Genomic DNA, 21,755 nt, shown 5'->3' on the forward strand with positions numbered 1-21,755 from the left:
TTCACCGAGCCATGGAAATGGGTGCAGTCATGAAAATAAAAACATATGTTAGCAGCTAGTGGCAAGGGAGCTGTACCGAGTGTTTATGACGTTGGACGGGGAACGCAGAGCGAGAGGGGAAATATCATCATTAGCACCACGCTGCGCAGCCTGGTCGCGGGCCGCGCTAATGCGTTCTATGTGCGGGCCAGGATTTGCACCGCTCTGACAGATCAGATATCTAATTCAGTTGCCAAGGCGCCGTCACCTTCTCAGACCCACCGACCACGACATCCACCACCTTCAAACGCTCCTCACCCCCCACACACACTCCTGTTCCCACCCACACACCTATCCAACATCACACACACACCGCGTCCTGCACTTCAGTGGGCTTCTAAACGGTTCCATGCCGTCGACGTGTGATGGGGGACAAATTAGGAATGCATGCACGCCCTCAAAGCAACATCAAGGCTTTGATTTCCCCACACACCCTTTCTGTCACCTTCAGAGTTCGACACGACATGACCCTACAGCGACCTATCAGGGGTTTTACAAGTGGGATTGACCATGGACAGACAGGTAGCAGTGGTGTGCGGTGGTGTTTTGAAAGAGTAGTAAAAACGATATAAATACTGTTCGTTTTCTCACACAAACCGCTCGTTTCGTGTCTCAGGCCATCAATGTGTACTTACATTTACGAGTCATTAAATCATGTTTAATTTGGACTTCTCTGTGCATGCTCTTTGAGGTGGTGACCATAGACCTCCATTATATGACATAGACAAGAACGGTTTGACCTAAAAATATCAAAATTGAAACTACTGCGGAAACAAGACACCTACATCTTGGATGCCCTTGAGGTAAGATAAAACATACCAAAACTTAATTTCAAAGTGAACTATCCCTTTAAAAATGCATCACAGCATAACATTTAAAGAACATTTATTTCATAAAATGAAAGGTTTTTTAGAGCACCGTGTTTTTTTTTTTTTTTTTTGCTCTTTGAGGTGGTGACCATAGACCTCCATTATATGACTGATAGACACGAACGGTTTGACCTAAAAATATCAAAATTGAAAATACTGCAGAAACAAAGACACCTACAGATAAAACATACCAAAAATGTATTTCAAAGTGAACTCCCTTTAACGTGTAAAAGCTTCTAGATCACAGATAAGCTTTAGTTTCCATGTTGCCACTGCTCTCTTCAAATACCACCATTATAAATTAAAAAGAGAGTTAAATCTGGAGACAGAGCAGGCCGCTTAAGGACCAATCTCTAAACCAATTTTGGCCAAATTGGATGTATACTTGGTATCATTTTCCCAATGCAGAAGTACAATCACATTCTCTGCCAAAATGGCTTCCTCAAAGACTGTTGTTCATACAGTCAAAATTTACACTTCCTGCAGCAGCAAAGCACTGTAACAAGTTTGTCCACCTCCATGTTTGACCCTGGGGATCGTTTTTTGCCCCAGATATAGCGCTGATCCATGGGTCCAGAAAAGTTCCAGTTGTGTCTCAACATTTTTCCAGAACAAGTTCCTCAAGTTGGCCTTTTATGTTCTTCTAGGTCAAGAGTTTGTTGATCTGTCCGGGCATGAAGTCAAGGCTTGTTTTGTGTTCTTACACGCTATTAAAATGAATAAGGTTTATCTAATCGATAAAATTGTGGCAACAGATTACAAGCAATATTATTAATTAAAAAATTAAGGAACTCTTTATTTTAAAATGCCAACATTGAAGACACCTGATGTTAACAAGCAGAAGGAGAAAACCTTCAAACCTAAAACAAACACTGATCACCACAATGGTGACTTAAATGTACGTTTTTTGTGTGTGTACGTTTTACTCATTTTAAATGGTTAACTTTTAAGGAATTAATTGTTACTCAATTCTGTTGTTAAATTGAATTAATAATATTGCTTGTAATCTGTTGCCACAATGTTTTTGATTAGATAAAGCGCATTCCTTTTTATTTATTAAATCGTTTGTTCCTCCTTTCAACAGTTTGTCATGCGATTCTTCGTTAGTAAGTTTCTTTTGTCTTGCTATGTTACATGCGTTGGCTTAATTTATATACGTTTAACAGCTCAAGCTAATTAAGAGCTAATTAAGTGTTAATTAAAAAAGTAAACTATTTTTTTGCGTGACGTTATTTGCAGACCTTTAATCCTGTGTGAGAGAGAGAGAGACACTGATGGAGTTCTTTCTCTTCACACACTGGACTCAAAAAGCCCATCAGAAATCAATCAGCCAATTAGGTCTCTCCGTCACCTTCAGATTCAATAGGACACAGATGCCGTGACTCCCTCCATCTATACGTTTGTGTCAGAGATGAAAGCGGAAGCAGGGAGGAAGCTGGGTGTGTCGGAGGTGTTCTGACACTAATGTGGTACACTGGGCTTCACTTCCACAACTGTGAAGTTACTCTGTCAAGCTTTAAAAGGTCCTCTGAAGCCTTTGAACAACTGTGCGTGACCTTTTTTTGCCTGCTTTATTAAGCTTCAGGGGTTGCTAACTTTCATTGCACCAATGCACCGAGGACACACTGTTTTTATTATTTTTTTAGGCCTCGGTTTTGTTCAGAATGCCTTGATCTGACATATTTATCTTTTTTTAATGCATTCTATCCTGTCATTGAGCCGCTCTGACTAATGATCCTTTGTTGTTTAGTTAAATCACTCCTCGGTCCACTTAAACAGTGCGCACACAAAGTGTGACCCACTCGAACGTTTTTCACAAGTTAAATGTGTGATGTAGACCTCTCCAGCTCTCCCAGGAATAACTGTTGGAATCGATCGCTCATTCGTTTTGTCTTTATTCTTCCAAGCAGTGCAATTCTAATAAATAACAAAGACAATTTAAACACAACTATGTCTATGCTTCACACTAGATTAATGAAGTTGGACCTCGCCGCAGCATAAGTTGCACTCGGAATCTGCCACGTGAATAATTAACACCCTCGCGGCATCCAAAGCTTTGAATATTCGGAAAAGATCTAGCCACTTCCGAATTCAAGAGAATGCCAGAGTGGAACTTCCTATTGGTTAGAACTGTGCGTCCCAATCTCGGCCTTGTTGCAGGAAATGTTCTGTAGGTTGTCATATTGCCAAAGCCTCCCTTGATCTTTTTTGGATGATGACGGACTAATCTTTGTGTTCGTTTCTTCGTTGAAACCGCTTTTGTTTTGGTTGTTCCCAAATGGATAATTGTGAGCTTACCGCATGGTCCAGGTGATCCACTTCAAAGGATATTCACTTCACTCGACATTATAGGTTATTATTATTTTTTATCAATTATTTTATTAAAAGGAAGAGTGCACGCAAATAATAAAAAAGAATGCATGCACTTTCTTTTGCATTTTTTATTTTTTTTTTTGCAATTAAAGGGATAGTTCACTTTGAAATAAATTTTTGATATGTTTTAGCTTTCCTCAAGTGCATCCAAGATGTAGGTGTCTTTGTTTCCACAGTCTTTTCAATTTTAATATTTTTCGGTCTTGTCTTACATTTGCGAGTCATTGAATCATGTTTAATTTGGACTTCTCTGTGCATGCTCTTTGAGGTGGTGACCATAGACCTCCATTATATGACTGATAGACATGAACGGTTTGACTGAAAAATATCAAAATTGAAAATACTGTGGAAACACTGTAGAAAACACTTGAGGTAAGCTGAAACATACCAAAAATTAATTTCAAAGTGAACTATCCCTTTAATGCATGCATGCATTAATTTAGTGTTAATGAAGTGTGTGATTTTTCAACTACATTATCTTGGTGTTTGCTGTTCTATAGGCCAGACTTTAAAAGTGAATTATTCAGATTCATTATCGATATACAGGACACCATAAATGTTGACACTTTACGCCATATGCTTTGTTAGTTTTTAACCTTTCAAGTACGTTAATTCTGTGCAAATGATAGACTCCACTACTGGTAAAACATGTCATGTAAATGAGTAAATGTTTCTTTTTTTCTCTGTTCACAGCTGAGAGAGGGCTGTTGAGGGAATAAACTGGCAGGGGGGCATGTTCAGAAGAGCTTGTAAACACATTCACACCTCTGGTGCATTTCAATGCCCGATTACTTATAGCACAATATTGAAAATTCGAGTTCGACAAGCACTTGCATGTCAATACTGTCTGCGAGGAATCAACAAACTCCACCAATAGAACGCTTTCTGCTTTGGGAAGTTAAGAAACGAGCTGAAATTAGGGTAATCAGTGGATGGATACACACATTTTTTTATTTTAAATACTTAAATTTTGATGTTGATGTGCCATTAGTATAGGGATTTAATTTACACCTCTAACTCAGACAAACGTATGTGTGTTGTGACACTTAGAAAAAAGAAAGCTACTTTTTTGTCATGTTATATTAAAATCATTAAAAGAGAGACAATGTGTTAAGGTCATTAAGTTGTTAAAAATACCACACATTTTGACTTATATGGCATGATTTGTTTAGGTGTCAAACTCGAGAAAACCTATTTTAAACCTTAAAAAAGAGTTTATATGATAAGTATTGGTGTACAGTTGTGCAAAGTATTTATACTTTTACATGATGTTTACACAACTTTTAGAAATGTTTTTTTTTATGTATTACACAATCATGGACACAAATATTACATTTCTAAGAATGTGTTTACTTGATTATTTAACATTTCTCCAACAACTTTGATCTCTCTAAGTGTTTAATTTCGGTTCCACTTTATATTGTCTTTAACATTTAAAGGAATAATTTGATACAATGGATTTATTTTTTTGTGCATACATGTTTTTACATTGTGCGATAACACAATAAGTACATTGTACTTGTTTTTGACGTGAATACACAAAAGACAACTGATATAAAGTGCGACCTTAATGTATTAGTATTATTAATATGCATTTTAGTTTTGAAAGAGTCTCTGCAACCCCATCAGAGGAGAATTTGGTTATCTCAACAGCGAGTGTCTGGTTTTGCTCAACTGAAATGCACCTGTTTACGAGTTCATATGTGAAATTCGCAAGGAATTCTCACAGACTGACCGTGAAACGACGAAAGAGCTCAAGAAACTACGAGAAGCGCGAAGGAAACTGCTCAGACGGAGGAAAAGCGCATTCCGCGCACCGATGGACTCTCTCAGATCACCCTATCAGGTGCAAAACCACTGACAGGTTTCCACCCACCACCAACCCAAAACCCCTCAGTGCGCTCCAGCCCTCTTCGGCACACAGACAGACAGACAGTCCCGTCCCATCACCCAGCGCTCTTCCAGGATTTGCCAGGCGCATTTCGTGTAAAAAAAAAAAAAAAAACTACTTGAATGACAGTGAAGCAACATCTAAAGAAGATACTTATAACCCTAACTCATCTACCCTGACAGCTTGGACTTGTTGGGAAAGTTTTCCCCCTCTTCAAACAATGAACACGGGAAGCTTGGAATGATCCACGTAAGGTGTGCGCTATCCGGTGTCCTCGGCAGGTACGAACGGAATTTATCTTTGTTATATCGCCTACTGGATCAAGAATAAGCACGAAAGCTCGCGGATTGTTCACCGAGGAGGAGACACCCCTCGTCAGTCTTTTCCAATTCAATCTTTTGCGCGCTTTGGCGAGAGAGCGCAGCGCGCGCGGACCGCGGAGGGACCACACGACACGGAAGACATTGATTTGCGTTTATTGCGATCTTTTTTCAAACAAGCAACAGCCTCATGCTGCTTTTACACGTCCTGCATCTCTCTTTTCCCTGGGATTGCACCTCTCCTCCGGGATTTTGTGTGTGAGACACTGGCGGGGCTCCGCGCGCCACTTACTGGAGCGGCAAACGCTGGAAACAGGTGTATTTGACCAAGATGTCGGTCCTGCCGTCAAGGTTCATCTACGTGTAAGGAATATTCTTAATAGTCTCTTTGATTCACTTTGAGTTCGTGCATTCTTGCCAATAGAAGTCGCTCAAAGCCAGGTTTAAGATGCACTGCTATATTTTTTATCTGGTGTAATTGCTTATGATTCACCCCTCCTTTCTTCCCTCCCGTCTCTCCCCTTCTCCCTCTCTCTCTCTTTCTCTCTCCCTCTCATTCTCTCTCTTTCTCTTTCCAGGTGTTTACATTTACTGGTCCTCTACTTCCAGTTGCAGGTAAGTCTGGCTGTTTCACTGTCATCATGAATCTGGATTAAGGGAGGGATTATGAGGATGTGCCGCCGGTGCGCAAACACAAAGCTTGTTTCATTTGTTGTCTTAAGGTTTTTGAATACAGAGGCATGGGATATCTACACCCCAGAGGCTGAAAATTAAAAGAAAAAAAAGTGCCTTTGGATTTGTTGGTGGTCTTGCCAGAGGAATTGAAATTATCTTTCTCTCTCTCTCTTAAAAAAAAAGAGTCTGAGTTTTCCTTTTTGTGAAAAAAAAAACGAGTCTTGTACTTGTCTAAAGAATAATTACTTCCCTCCCAATAGTTAGTAAACTCTTTGACTGATTTAATCCTGATTACAATAATAAGCAATTTGTGCATTTCATTTTCTATCTATCTATCTATCTATCTATCTATCTATCTATCTATCTATCTATCTATCTATCTATCTATCTATCTATCTATCTATCTATCTATCTATCTATCTATCTATCTATCTATCTATCTATCTATCTATCCTGTAAAAATATTGTTGGTTTAGTAAAAATATTGTTGGTTTAACTTAAAAAATTAAGTAGCCTGGCTGCCTTAAAAATTTAAGTTCATTGAAATGGAAAAAATTGAGTTAATACAATGAAGGTGATTGATTTAATCATCAGAAACTTAAAATATTATGTTATCTGAACTACATAAATTATTTAAGTTGATTTGACAAAGTAAATAATGTGATTACAAAACATGAAAATATTTTTTTACAGTCAGTCTATCTATCTATCTATCTATCTATCTATCTATCTATCTATCTATCTATCTATCTATCTATCTATCTATCTATCTATCTATCTATCTATCTATCTATCTATCTATCTATCTATCTATCTATCAAGAAATAAAATAAATATATCCAACAAAAATGAAAAATGACCAAACAAATCTTATTTCCTTTTAAAAGCTAGACTAGCAATCTCAGGCTCTTTTTCAGGAAGGTGACTAATTCAGCCGACAAACAAGTAATTAGATATGTGCAGTTCCTCAAATCCGTCTTTACTGACAGATGTACATATACCTTACAAGGCGGGGACGGCTTAATAAAGGTTTTTTTTTTCCTCCTGGCAAATGGGTCAGGGCATTGTGATTATAAAACTCGCATCAGAATGTCGTAATAAACGGGGGGCGATCACCCCTCAAACCAGGAACAAAAGCCACTGGTTTGAAGAAAACGAGACCCATGTTGGTTATATAATTGCGTACGTTTTGTTCCAAAGCAGTTGGCACAAACAAGGTTTTAGTGTGGCACAGCCTGCTTTCCGAGTCCGTGATGACAGTAGTATCTATGATAGACGGAGGATCACCTGCTACTGCTAACCTTCGCTGTTGTTCTAGGTTCTCCCTGAGAAAACAAACACCGTTGTTATTAAGGAGATGCAGTGAAAGACGGGGCGATAAGCACAGTTTAAGTGGCGTTGTTTCCTGCTCAGAGAGTGGTGTCTGCAGATAGGGCCTATCTGACATGCAAGAGTGGCTGGGCTTCTTAGCTGGGACGGGGTCGGGCTTTTGAAGTCGCAGTGAGATCAGTTTGCCTAGGTTTGCTTTGAAGGGAATCGGGCGGCATGATAAAAATGTTTGGCCGTGGCTGGCTCTCTGTATAGGCATGCCCTCCGCCTTCCCGCTCCCGTCCGCATACACAACTGTCTACAAAACACATCTCTGTGTTTGACTAGATTGCCAGATTTTAGAGTAAATCCTTCCGACTCTGAGGAGAGGATGTGTGTGTGTGTGTGTTATCGCAAGCAAAAATTTACCTGCACTCTTAAAAATAAAGTTTTTTTCTGCAATGCCATTGAACAGCCATTTTGGGATCCAAAGTATACCTTTCAGTCAAAGGTTCTTAAAATAATCATTTTGTTTTCTTAGTGTGAAGTATATTTATCATCTTAAGTCAGTTTTTTCCACTATATTGTGGAATGGAAATGTTGTATTGATGTTAAAGGTTCTAAATGGAAGCATCGATGGACATGAAGCTTTATTTTTAAGAGTGTAGATACAACGTGTGAGAAATTCTGTTTGATTCGTGCACTGTAAAACAATATTCTTGGTTAAACTTAAAAAAAGTAACCTGGTTGCCTTTAAGTTCATTGAAATGGAAAAATTGAGTTAATGAAATGAAGGAGATTGATTTAATCATCAGAAACTCAAAATATGATGTTATCTAAACTACATAAATGATCTAAGTTGATTTGACAAAAGAAAAAATGGTGTGATCACAAATCATGAACATATTTTTTTTTGTCTATATTTCATCTATAAGAAGATAATGTAACAATGACTAAAGTAAATTCAGTTTATTTTGCTAGAAAGATTTAGGATGAAGGTAGATGACCAGCTTGAACTGTTAATAATTGTTCATTGAGTTTTTAACACGGAAAAAACTCTTAACTAAATGTTTTGGGGTTTGTTTAACCCCTTATTGCATGTGTTGTTTTTAACCATTCATGATTTTTGACATTTTCTCATAATTCTGTATGACTGTCCTCTTTATGTCATTGTGTTTTTATTTATTGTAGCATAGACATTTATTAATACTGAAAGGGTAACAATCAAAAGATTGTGGTCAGAATATATATATATATATATATATATATATATATATATATATATATATATATCAAATACTTTGATTTATCAGCGATGCATTACGTTGATCAAAAGTGACATAATGCAAAAATGTACAAAATATGTTTCTTGAGCGCACTGTAAAAAAATAAATGTTCATGATTTGTACTCACAACATTTTTTTCTTTTGTCAAATCAACTTAAATAATTTATGTAGTTCAGATAACATCATATTTTTAGTTTCTGATGATTAAATCAATCTCCTTCATTGTATTAACTAAATTTTTCCATTTCAATGAACTTAAAATTTTAAGGCAACCAGGCTACTTAATTTTTTTAGTTAAACCAACAATATTTTTTACAAATCAGTGTATTAGAATGATTTCTGAAGGATCATGTGACACTGAAGACTGGAGTAATGATGCTGACAACCTAGCTTTTCATCACAGGAAGAAATTACATTTGACATTTTATTACAATAGAATACAGATATTTTAAAATGTTGTAATATTTCACAATATTACTGCTTTTACTGTATTTTACCGACCCCCTTTTTCAAAAGAATCTGTTGGTAACGCTTTACAATAAGGTTAATTTATTAAACATTAGTTTATGTATTAACTAACATGAACTAACCATGAGCAATAAATTTTTTACTGTTTTTGTTAATCATGTTAGTTAATACAAATCCATCTGTTCATTGTTTGTTCGTGTTAGTGCATAAACTAATTTTAACAAGATTTTAATAAAGTATTAGTAAATGTTGAAATTGACATTAACAAAGATTAACAAATGCTGAAGAAGTATTGTTAATGTAATTAACTAATGAACCTTACTGTAAGTGTTGCCAATCTGTTTTGCTTTGGATTGAACGATTCCTGCATTAATGGCGGTTCACGTTGACGTGTTTCTAAGCAGTCCTGCATTCAGCGTGAATCTCAATGGAAGTTTCTTTCTCAACTCTGTTGAACAGATCTCTATTTTTTTGGTATGGCGAGCTGCGTGTTTCCCCCTTCGCTCTCTAAATGTCATTAATTAGCTGAGGTTAAAATAACATGGAGTGGAAGCATGTAATGTGAGTGTAATTAACCACCTGAGAGAAGCCACATAAAAGCTCATTACAGGATAATTACCCCTCGTTTCAGCCCGAGAGAGTAGTCTTGGCTGGGATGGGGATTCCAGGGTTTTTAGAGGTATATGTTTTCCTCACATATGGAAGGATGACAGAAGAGGAGGAGGAAAGATAGAGGCTTTGGTGATTTTTGTATAAAGCCTCGGGTGAGTGTGAATGTGAGCGACAGCAGAGGCCATTGTGTTTTATTATGTTAGTGCTTTAGTGTGTCAGTGCAACAGTTGTGTGCATGTACTTCCCTTACTTACAGGTGTGTGTGTGTGTGATTTATGAGTGCGATTCTTTCCGTAAGCAGATATTTGTTTGATGACAGAGTTAGATCTTTCAGGTGGATAATTGCTGGAGACTTGCTAGTGGAAATTGAAAACTTCACTTCTCGCTGTAGCTCCAGGCTCAGAATATTCAGATGTTTTATTTAGAGAGAGAGAGAGAGAGAGAGAGAGAGAGAGAGAGAGAGACAGAGAGAGAGAGAGAGCCACCAAAACATGCAGGAATCACTGTGATCTGAACCTTTATTAAAAACATGAGATCAAAATTTGACCCTATTTACTTTCTTAATACACAATTCTGGTCTCATTGCACTGCAAAAATGAATATGCTTTATCTAATCAATAAAAATGTGGCAACAGATTACAAGCAATATTATTAATTAAATTGAACAAATTAGAATTGAGTAATAATTAATCAAATTATTCCTCAAAAGTTAACCATTTAAAATGAGAATAAAACAAAAATATCTGAATAACAGACAGACATCAAAGATTAATTAAGAACTCTTTATTTTAAATTGCCAGCTTTGAAGACACCTGATGTTAACAAGCAATCACTGAAGAAGAAAACCATCATTTTTAAAACAAACACTGATCACCACAATGGTGACTTAAATGTATGTTTTTTGGTTTTTTTTGTACGTTTTACTCATTTTAAATGTTAACTTTTAAGGAATTAATTCGGTTCATTATCACTCAATTCTATTGTTAAATTGAATTAATAATATTGCTTGCAACACTGTTTTTGATTAGATAAAGCGCATTCATTTTTACAGTGTGTGAGTGATCTTAGTGCTGCATGCTTTGCAAGTTTATAATAATCTTTCAGCAAAATGTAATAAATTGCTCTTCCTCTGAAACGACTACCGACATCCTGGCATGTAATGGACACTCTCCAATCAATTTATGAAAGCCTGCTCTCTCTTGATTCACATGATAAAAGTAAAATCTAAATATTTTCCCTGTAACTTGGATCAAATAAATATGCAAGCTTTTTTTCGCCACGGAATAAAACAATTTAAAAGATGATTCCGACTTTTTATCTCACAATTCGGACTTTTATTTTTTACTATACCTCGCAATTCTGACATTTATCTCACATTTGCAAGTTATAAAGTCAGAATTTCAAGATGAAGAGTTCAGATGCAAAAGCTTCTAAGTGCCATTTGAAATTTTCTTCTAAAATTATCATTTTTATCAAGCTTGTATATTTAAGTTCAGTAATTTCACTTATATGGCAATGAAGATTACCTATTAATTGTCATTTAAGTGAAATTACTGAACTTAATATACAAGCTTGATAAAAATGGTCATTCTAGAACAAAATTTCAAATGGCACTTAGAGGCTTTTGCATCTGAACTCTTCAGATATAAACTCAAAATTTTGATTTTTTTTCTCGGAATTGAGTTTATCACACTGACAATTCTTACTACTTTTCTCAGAATTGCGAGTTTATATCTCACAATTTTGACTTCATAACTGCAATAGCGTCTTTATATCAAGAAATTCTGAATTTATGACTCACAAATGCAAGTTTATATCTCACAATTCTGAGAAAAAGTAAGTATTGTGAGATAACAAAGTCGCAATTACCTTTTTATTTCTTATTATGTGGCAGAAAAAGGCTTCCATAAATATATGCAGCCTTGGTTTAGCTCAAGAGACGTCTTTCAAAAACATAAAAAAAAATCTTCAGCAATATATTTTACTCAAATACCTTTTATCTCATACTCTCTTCCTTTTTTTATGGGGGGAGGGTGGGGTAGTGGAAATTATTATATTGTTTTGATTTAAACAAAAAAAAATGCCTTAAATTGTTCATGCATTAATTGTCTGAATTAATTTTGGCAGTTGTGTCATGTTGACTTTCGTCATGTTAATGTGGTTTCATGTTGACTTTAAAATGCATGCAGTTACAACTGAATCGAGAAATATGTCAACACTTTTTTGTTGTTGCTGATTCTAGGAATCTCACCAGAGTTCCGCCGACTTCCGGTTCTACATCGAGAACCACACTCGAGACGACGTGAGTCGGAAGCAGGTACGGATATATCAGCTCTACAGCAGAACCACTGGGAAACATGTGCAGATCCTGGGCAAGAAGATCAACGCCAATGGAGACGATGGGGGCAAGTACGGTACGGGAGTGTTCCTGTGCTCTCAGATGAATAATAATTAAAAAAAAAAAAAAAAAAACTCACATTTCACTCCGTTTCTATTCTGCTGTTAGGCAGGACGATTTAAAGGGATAGTTCAGCCAAATATGAAACTTCTGTCATCATTTATTCAGCCTCGTGTCGTTTCAAACCGGTTTGACTTCCTCCATTACATTTTTTAACCCCCATATCTTGAATTTTGTGATCATTCCCATGCATTGCATTTTAGGGGTTCCAAATACCTGGCGCTTTAGAACCTTTCTAACCTGTTCTCCTGCGACAAACACCTCCTTTGAGTGACGCGAATCTGTGGCGATTGGTCAGATGACCCAGACAGTTGTGATTGGTTAACCGTAGGCAGAGATTGTCTGCAACGGAACGCCCATAACCAGGATTATAGCTTGTCAAGTGTTAAAAATTGTATATAGTGTCTCCGTCAAGAGCGAGCTTTTCCGGCGAAACTCACATTGCGGCGGCTTTTGAGGGGCAGTGCTTATTATATAGAGCGAAGTCATATTTGGCTAAGTCGTTTAGGAGGTAATTGCCATTTTTCAATGAATGTCTGGTGAATATCAAAAACAAAACTAACTTTACCCCGCTTAGAAGCTGCGCGGAGTGTACACAACACACACAACACAATATTATTAATAATACTTACAGATTGTGATTCGAAGGAGGACGAACCTGATCCATATACACTGAATACTGAGCCCTTCTTCAGGAACAACTGGCTTGCGAATCCACATTTGAATTCATTTATGATTTTAAACGATTCGTCATTAAAATGACGAGAACACAATCGGGCTATACTGTTGTGATATCGTTGCAAATATGAACTCTAACCATCGATTCTTCACATGCTCGTCCCTGAGCAAAGAAAACAAGTGGCTGAACTGTCTTTGCAATGTAGAACACAGCGTCTTCTCGACATGACACGATTCAGCTGAAGTTTTTGAATGTGTAGACTTCAAGTTTACACTTCCGTCTGCGCGCCCAGTTGTTGGGAGCGGCCAATGACCTCTCTACGTCACGATGTAACAGCTAATGACTCGTTTCAAAAACAATGAAATAATCGATATTGAATCGAATCAAATCTGAATCGAAATCGAATCGAATTGTGAAATTTGTCTCAATACTCAGCCCTAGTATCTACGTCACGACGAAACAGCTATTGACTCGTTTCAAAAACAATTAATTTCATAGACTCAGAGTCGACTCTCACTTTTGAAAGACAATAACTTTATATACGGTGCACTTTCAGATGTCTTTTCAAGATTTTCAGAAATCTTTGCAGGATGTTTTCATTCCCTTAGAGCTATATTCCACACCACATGAACAGTCATTTTCAAAAATCCATGATAGGTGCTCTTTAAAGCTGTCTCTTGCTTTTTAATTTACTATTAAATAATTTGTCTAATTTTATAGTCGCTTTCTACAAACACAAAGTTCTCTCAGCTCCATTTAACAAATTGTGCCATGTTTAAATAGCATATTTCCCCAGATCAGCATTCCATCTGGGCCTGCTAATATCATATCTAAGATGAACTTCTTCTCTTTAACATCCAACCTGAACCGTTATTAATCAAAATGTATCAAAGTATAAACAAAACAAAAAGCGCAGAACTGATGGGCAGCGTGCCTCGGCGGTACTAGTGTGAGAACAGAAACTCTGTGTGAAGATAAACACACACTTAACTAATACAAGCATGTTTATATTGCAATCTTGTGCGCGTGTGTGTCAGTCAGAGCTGTTCAGCGTAAAGATTCCACAACAGACACGACTCTATAAACACGACTGCATAATGCCGTTTCTCATACCGTTTTATAATCCTGGCATCCCATTTCTGTTTGACTCTTCTTAAAGGGGTTTTATTCTTATATCTGTGCTAAACCGAGTGAGGATAAATGGTTCATTGTGCATTTTGTATCACATTAGATGAACATCCCTGCTGGATAAAAAACAAAACCAGTCTATGGTGTCTTAGCTTGTCTTCTAGCCTGGTCATAGCTGGTTTAGAAGGGGTTTGGCCACTTCTTTGAAACCAACCAGCTACACCCAGCCTAAAGGCCCATACACACCTGGACGAATATATTCGCCAGCGTTTTTCAACGCGTTTTTTGTGTTCACACCCAAGCGATGACGATGAGCCGAGTGAACATGCAAATTCATTCTCTGACATTAGATGGCGCCCATTTGCTCTGCAATACCACTCCATACGGTTCTCTTTTATCAAGATGTTTGTAGTCGCGTTTGTCATAAAATTCTTTATGTTCCAACACCAACGAGACCAGCAGCTCTACATTCATCTTGCCTCGCATCTTCCTCGTCTTATTTCTTCCTGGCAGTGTAGACCATAGATATGTATATAAAGGCTAGATGTGTTACGGCGGAGTTTCCATCGTCATCACCGGCGGCCATCTTGTCACAGACAAGCTGATGTAAGATGAATGGTCAGCACGAACACAAATACTCTTATCTCGTGGAAATCTTGACGGATTTACAAACGGTTTGGTTTCTTACAAACGTTATTAACGTGGCTATAATTATCTGGATGAAGTATGCAGGGTCAAAACTACATCTCTGACGTTTATAACAAAACAAACCGTTTGAAAATCGGTAGAAAATTGAGCAAGTTATGGTCATTTAAATAGTACATGTACCATTCACACAATGTAACGAGTGAGCGAGCTGCCTGTGACAAGATGGCCGCCAGGTGCCGACATCAACCTCCATTGGCCAGCAGCGTGGACGACATATCTAGCCTTTATATATATATCTATGGTGTAGACGGCGACGCTACTTGGCGTACATCTTCTTCTCCGTTACGTATGTGTGCTCGGCATACCGTTTTGTGTTTGAGCGCCCCCAAGTTGTGGTTTACTGTAACTTCAGAAGCTCCAAACGCGTGAGCAAAAGCGCCAATCTCATTGGTCGCATAGTTTTTGAAACTAAAAAGACGAACCCGAGGCATTTTTTTTTAAACGCGTGGCGTTTTACACGTCGGTGTGCACACTCACATTGGCGCCCTTTGTTTAGTCACGAGGCGTTAAACGTTGGCGAATATCGCGCGCAAAATTTGTCCCCGTGTGAACAGGCCTTAAACCAGCCAAGACCAGTTTAGGCTGGTTTTAGCTAGGGTTTTTTTTTCTGAAGGGAGGATCAAGAATGTTATATATTGATGGCATAGTTCACCTACAAATGCAAATTCTGTCTTCGTTTACTCTCCTACAAGTTGGTCCATACGTGTGACTTTCTTTTTTTAGGAAGTTTAAGTCATTATTCACTTAAAATCTTGATATCAATCTTAATTCTCCTTTGCACATGAATGAGAAAAGTAACAATGCCTGATTGGTGATTGAATCATACAGATTTTGAACAACCCGAGGGGAAGTAAATGATCACAGACATCCCGTTTTCATTCATTTAGGATTTGTTTGCTAGTTAAAGGAGCTGTATATGCAAGACATTTATTTCCATTAATCATACAATTTCCCTGATATGTCACTAGACGTGTGGCTAGTTGTGTTTTCAGCCTTGCATTGAGTATTTATTTATGGCAATGTTGATAATGTTCACTATTCATTTATTCATAGCTGAATAAGTTAAAGCTGATGTTTTGATGAAGTTAAAGCTTTTGTTGTGATGTTAAAATAGGGTCTAGTAAGTATTTATTTTAATGATGGTTGTGTTCTTTATTCGGGAAGTATTTACAGCAGTGTCATGTTTTGGCCCCAACAGCCGTAAGTGTTTTTAGCAGTTCTAGCTGTTGTTTTCTGCTTAAATGTTTTGAATCTCCGGAGGGCGTTTTAGTGAAGACGGGACAAAACGGAGGAGTTTAGAAACGCCGACGCAGAGGCTCACGCTCGGCTCTATGATTGGGTGTCATCAGTCATGACGTGTCCTTCCCTGATTCGTCAGCCACCGTTTACACCGGCGCGCGCATGCCCAGTGTTGGCGAATGGTCATGTGATCCACGTTTTCAGTCGTTTTAATGTGGACGGAGATCAATTCTAATACGCAGATAAACATGGCTGTGGACAGAGATCGTATTGGTTTTAATTCTCCGTTTTTAAACGAAAACGCAGTAGTGTGGACGGGGCCTAAAAACAAAAACTCTGAATCAGCCAAAACTTTTTTTGCCACATATGTGTGAAGACTGATATTCCATGAGATAAAAATGCAGGATAGAATTGATTACCCATCCAATATTCAGTTTCACTTGGTTTACGTCGTGTTACGGGAGTAAAATGGCTGGTTTCACAGTTTTCTGGAAAATGAAAACAATATTTGAACACTGACACGAGGCACACAGTGCTGGATCAGATCTTACACTCGTTTGGCTCATTTATCAGAAAACACTCGCCTTCCCAGAAACATCTCAAAAATGTCTTCGGTTTCACCCCTGTTTGACTTTCACATTACTGTTGAGATCTGTGCTTTAATATTAATAAGGGCTGATGCACATATGGAGGGCTGACTGCTTTGAACATTAGTTTTAGGCGCAGTGGTCATTTAAATACAGGCATGTTTCAGGCATATCTTTTAAGGCGTCGTCATGTTCTTGAAACGGGGGCTCTGCTCTGAGGAGTGGGATCTTTCCCACCCTCATTTGATCTCAAGTGCCCTGCCTGGATTAGTCGTTCCTCTCCTGTTGCCCTGGGCTGTTTTCGAAGGGGACAGTTTTGGTGTTGCTCTCTAAGCCTCTCTGCTTTGAGCACCTTTGAATAGCCCAGTGTGTTAAACAAATGGATCATCCTAACTTTTTGATTGAGTGAGCGCGAACTAAAGGCAAGTGGAAACCCAATCCCTGGGGATCTGAACTGCTCCAAGGAGTTTGGCAGATTGCTTCCCCCCGAGAGAGGGGACCCTTAACAAAGGTGCATACAGAGAGAGAGTTTGGTGTTTTAGTATTATGACAGAGCTGTAGTCTATATGATGAATCATTAAGTTTTTTTTTTTTTTTTACAATATAAAAAATATATAGACGTATATAGACTATTCACATACTATTTCATGTACCAAATACTGCATGAAAAAAAAAATATTTTAGGGCTGTCAAACGATTAATCACGATTAATCGCATCCAAAATAAAAGTTTGTGATTGCATAATATATGTTTGTGTACGGTGTATAATTATTTTCTAGGCTATATATAAATACAAACACATGCATGTATATATTTAAGAAAAAAAATTATATAATATCAATTATATATAAGTATATATACACAGTATATGCAAATATTTCTTAAATATATGCATGCATGTGTGTATTTGTATACAAAATAATTATACACATATTTATATATATATATATATATATATATATACATACACACACACACACATATATCCTATATGCTATGTGAATAATGCTTCTTCTGAATAATACTGAATGATACGGCTTCTCTTGTACATCTACATAATATATAATAGCAAATACATCAATGACATCTACATAATAAAATAAATTACAACAGCTTTCCTGATGAATGAAAAAAAAAAGGTTTAGGTCAAATTTCACTGCAAAAAAAAAAAGAAAAGAAAAAAAAGAAAAAGGAAAAATAAATTATATTTTGTATATATAAGTATTAACCATCACGAGTCTGACCGTTTGTATATTGACAATATTTTCATTGCAAAAATGGAAAATAAATAAATAAACAAAAAATAAAAAATACATCGATTTTTTTATGACAACATTGTTTAAATACTTTAATATTGAAATAAAATAAATAACATTATAACTATTTTAAATTTGTTTTGGCATTATGGTCAAAAGAATGTGCAAAAATGTCATGAAAATAATGTCTTAAGAATACATATATAAATAAAAGTTTGTGTTTACATAATATATGCGTGTAGTGTGTATAATTATAAATACACAGACATCCGTGTATATATTTAAGAAATATTTGCATGTATAATGTATATATATTTATACATTTATATTAAATATAATATAAAAATATAATATATAAAAATATATTAATTGTGTAAACTGTTTTATTTTTACCTGCAGCTCTACTTGTTGTGGAAACAGAGACATTCGGGAGTCACATTCGAATAAAAGGGAAAGAGAGTGGATACTACATCTGCATGAACAAGAACGGCAAAATTATTGGAAAGGTATGTTTACTGAACTGGATTATAATTTGACTCAATGTGATCTGTACATGCAAACAACAGGTCCGATTTTTTACATTTGGGCCACATTAACTGATGTGAATCTAACAAGAAAGTGTTTTTGGTTGCTGTGTGTGTGTATTTGATTTATTCATGAGCTGATGTATTGTTGCATCAAGTGTTGCATGTATAGCATGTTAACTTGATGTGAGCAATGTATGCACTGCTACTGGACCAACTCCTGATGTTACCTAATGGAGCCAGTCAACACACATTTTCATTCCATCCATTTAAACAAAAATGAAATGTCGAGGCTGCTGTTTGACCTTAAAATTGTCCCATTTTCCAAGTTCTTGTAACTGCCATACCACAAACAAATCTAAGTGGAAAGACCAACACCCCTTAAATGTGCCATGAATAGGACTTTACGTGCTTCACTGGCTTGTTTTGAACTGATTCTGAGTTGAAGGGAACAATTATTGTGTCTTGTTGGGAAAGAGGCTAGTCATTCTTTTAAAAAAAACACGCTTTGTAAGACATGTATCTGTCCAGTCATACAGCAGATGTGTGATAATCAACCAATGAAATGTGATTTTGCTGAATTTGAGACTGGTAAAATCATCATACACTCTTAGAAGAAAGGGTTCTATATAGAACCTTAAAAGGTTCTATCAGCGCTACGTATTTGGAACCCCTAAAAGGTTCTATACACTCATAAAAAAGGGTTCCTCTGGGTTCTATATAGAGAGCCTAAGTCCCTCCCCTTTCAGTCAACCAACATGGGATCTTCTTTCGGAAAAATATTGAATGGTAGTCAATGGCGAGAGACAACAAATATTTTGATCTCGTTTGAATTGTGCCCTGAATTACACATATGATGTTTGTCAATTTAATAGATACATTTTAAAGTAAAGAAAGATGTAAAAACCGTTGAGGTATAAGACTGTGAAAATACGTAACTACAAAGACTACAAACCCCAAAGCCGCACATTTTCTCTCAATGAATGAAGCTAACTTTACTGAGGCTAATGTCTGTCATTGTTTCTGTAGTCTTACGTTATAATCGTAACGTTACGCCGTCATACCCGAGTGTTTTGTACCAGACTGCACACACAAGAGCAGCGGATCTCGCTCGTTGTTTTGCTTCCCGGGAGATGTAGTTCACAGAACGATTTTAAAATAAAACTAAAAGTTAATCTTCTGTTTTATGACAAACGGTGACGTTTTTTACTTTCAGAATTATATTTTAAATTGACAAACATCTGTGTAATTCAGGGCACAGTTCAGACGGAATAAAAAGATAAGTGTTCTCTCGCCATTGACTACCATAGATATTTTTCCCGAAATAAGGTCCCATGAGCCGGAAGCGGAGGGGCGGGACTTAGGCTCTCTATAGAACCCTGGGGTTCCGTACTTGGCCAATAGAACCTTTTACCAAAAAAAAATGGTTCTATATAGAACCATTTTGGAGTTCCATATATGAAGTGGGGGGATGGAACCATTTCTGGTTCTAAATAGAATCATTTCTTCTAAGAGTGTAGATTGTTTTCTATATTTTTCTTTAGATTGAGATATAGTTATTTATAGTTATTAATCACTCTCTAGCGTACTTTAGGGTACAGATATCCTGATTTTCAGACCATCAGTTGAGGGGTTGTTTGAATAAATAGGCTGTTTTCTGACATTCGGTCTTGTCCTCTCTCCTCAGCCCAATGGGAACAACCAGGAGTGCGTCTTCGTGGAGGAATATTTGGAGAACAACTACACGGCGCTGGTGTCAGCCAAGTACAAAGGCTGGTATTTGGGTTTCAATCGGAAGGGTCGACCCAAAAAAGGCTCCAAGACCACGCAGACGCAGCAGGAAGTGCATTTCATGAAGCGCCACCCCAAAGGAAAAGTGGACCCTCTGGAGGAGTTCCGTTACACGACGGTAACCAAACGGACACGAAGGGCGCGGCGTTTAAAAACCAACCCTAAAACGAACTGAGTCGGTGAGGATGAGGACACTACGTGCTTCTTGCCTAACAAACACCTTTATCTTATCCGAAACAGGAAAAGGAAGAGGACGCAAATGAGCAATTGCTACGGAAAAAAAGACAAGAAGCTTAAAAAAAGATGTTTTATTTTTATATCGAGTTTCTCCCAGCAGTTGAATGTGGGTCTTTTTTTAAAATGTAATATTGGTGTGTGTTATTTTATTTATACTGGATTAACTAAGGATGACCTATAAGGAACTAGCGTCTCCTGCTTTGACTTTTGGAATAGCGACGAGAGCAAACCGCACCGCCTGGGAAACCGCCTTTTTTATTTGCCCCTGAGAACAAGGATCCAATATTTTCCACTGGAATGGGCTGTCATGGAGAGAAAGATAACAAGGTCATGTGACCTTTGCGAGCCTCCATAGGTAAACGTGAAGCTTTGAGTGCAATATTTTAAAGATCCGTGTCGGATGCTTTTCTCGTCTGAGCGGACACCGAACGTGCAGAACGCTTTGATATTTTTGTTTGATATTCTGTGATTCAGCTTAGATCAACATGCATTGACTAGCTACATATCAGCATTAGCTGTGGTAATAGTGTGTGTGAGAACCAACGGACGGAAACCGGAATACGTTTTTCGGGAATTGCTGTACAGCTGGATATTTGTCGTCACCCTGTGCCCTTTCTAAAATTTAGCTACCAAAACATGTTTAAAGTCCAGGTATGACGCATTGCTCTTAATGTCCCTGATGCTCTTTTAAGTGTGGGATTTTGACTACTTCCAGGTCATTAAGCCAATGAAATCGGTCCACCTGACAATCGGTCATGTTCTATGTGTTCTAGAAGGTTGGAGACACACAGAGGAAATCCCTTCTGCAGACGCTGGACTCCGGCCACTGTTGGTGCGGTCGACTCTCCATATGGGTATAGCTGTAGTATTCACACGTCTATATACTCATCGTCTGTCAGACGTTACTAACAATCATGACACACGTACGATTAAAAAAAAATGTATGCAAAAAATAATAATTTTATTACTATTATAAAATATTTATTGCCTTTCTCTGTAAATATGACTTGATGAATTTATTTGACCTCTGTTAATAATAATAAAAAAAGAGGACTATATATGGAAAACGAATAAATGGTATCAGACTGTTTTTGTGGCGTTCGGAAATGTGGATGTGTGACTACAAATATTGCAGTGATAGAGACTCGACTTGGACTTTATCTCTGTTATTTGACTTTAGACTAGTCTCTGCTTTCCACTACTCACAAACTACCTCCTTTAGACCCATGCCGTATGATTTCATAATCAAATGTGTGAGTCAAAAGACTCGATTCAGTCTAATGTGTTATTGAAAATGGGACTAATTC

General features: G+C 37.2%; 1 protein-coding gene and 1 long non-coding RNA gene across 3 annotated transcripts in view; one reads left to right on the forward strand and one right to left on the reverse strand.

The window, feature by feature from the left end:
• LOC148977592 (uncharacterized) overlaps positions 1 to 21,755 on the reverse strand; it is a 163,511-nt gene that overhangs the window by 115,299 nt on the left and 26,457 nt on the right. The window lies entirely within an intron of this gene.
• Positions 4,777 to 21,510, forward strand: fgf24 (fibroblast growth factor 24). The gene is made up of 5 exons (XM_039648482.2): positions 4,777 to 5,855; positions 6,071 to 6,107; positions 12,084 to 12,255; positions 18,296 to 18,402; positions 20,108 to 21,510. Exons 1-5 carry the CDS (start codon positions 5,824 to 5,826, stop codon positions 20,384 to 20,386), a joined length of 627 nt encoding a protein of 208 aa, XP_039504416.1. The 5' UTR covers positions 4,777 to 5,823; the 3' UTR covers positions 20,387 to 21,510.

This window comes from Pimephales promelas, chromosome 9 (assembly GCF_988280905.1).
Source record: "Pimephales promelas chromosome 9, fPimPro1.hap1.1, whole genome shotgun sequence".
In the NCBI taxonomy this organism is placed as follows: domain Eukaryota; kingdom Metazoa; phylum Chordata; class Actinopteri; order Cypriniformes; family Leuciscidae; genus Pimephales; species Pimephales promelas.

Coding starts and splice junctions, on each gene's coding strand:
- fgf24 (XM_039648482.2), top strand. CDS start 5,824: ATGTCGGTCCTGCCGTCAAGGTTCATCTACGT. Junction 5,856..6,070: donor CCGTCAAGGTTCATCTACGT/GTAAGGAATATT, acceptor TTCTCTTTCCAG/GTGTTTACATTTACTGGTCC. Junction 12,256..18,295: donor AGACGATGGGGGCAAGTACG/GTACGGGAGTGT, acceptor TTTTACCTGCAG/CTCTACTTGTTGTGGAAACA.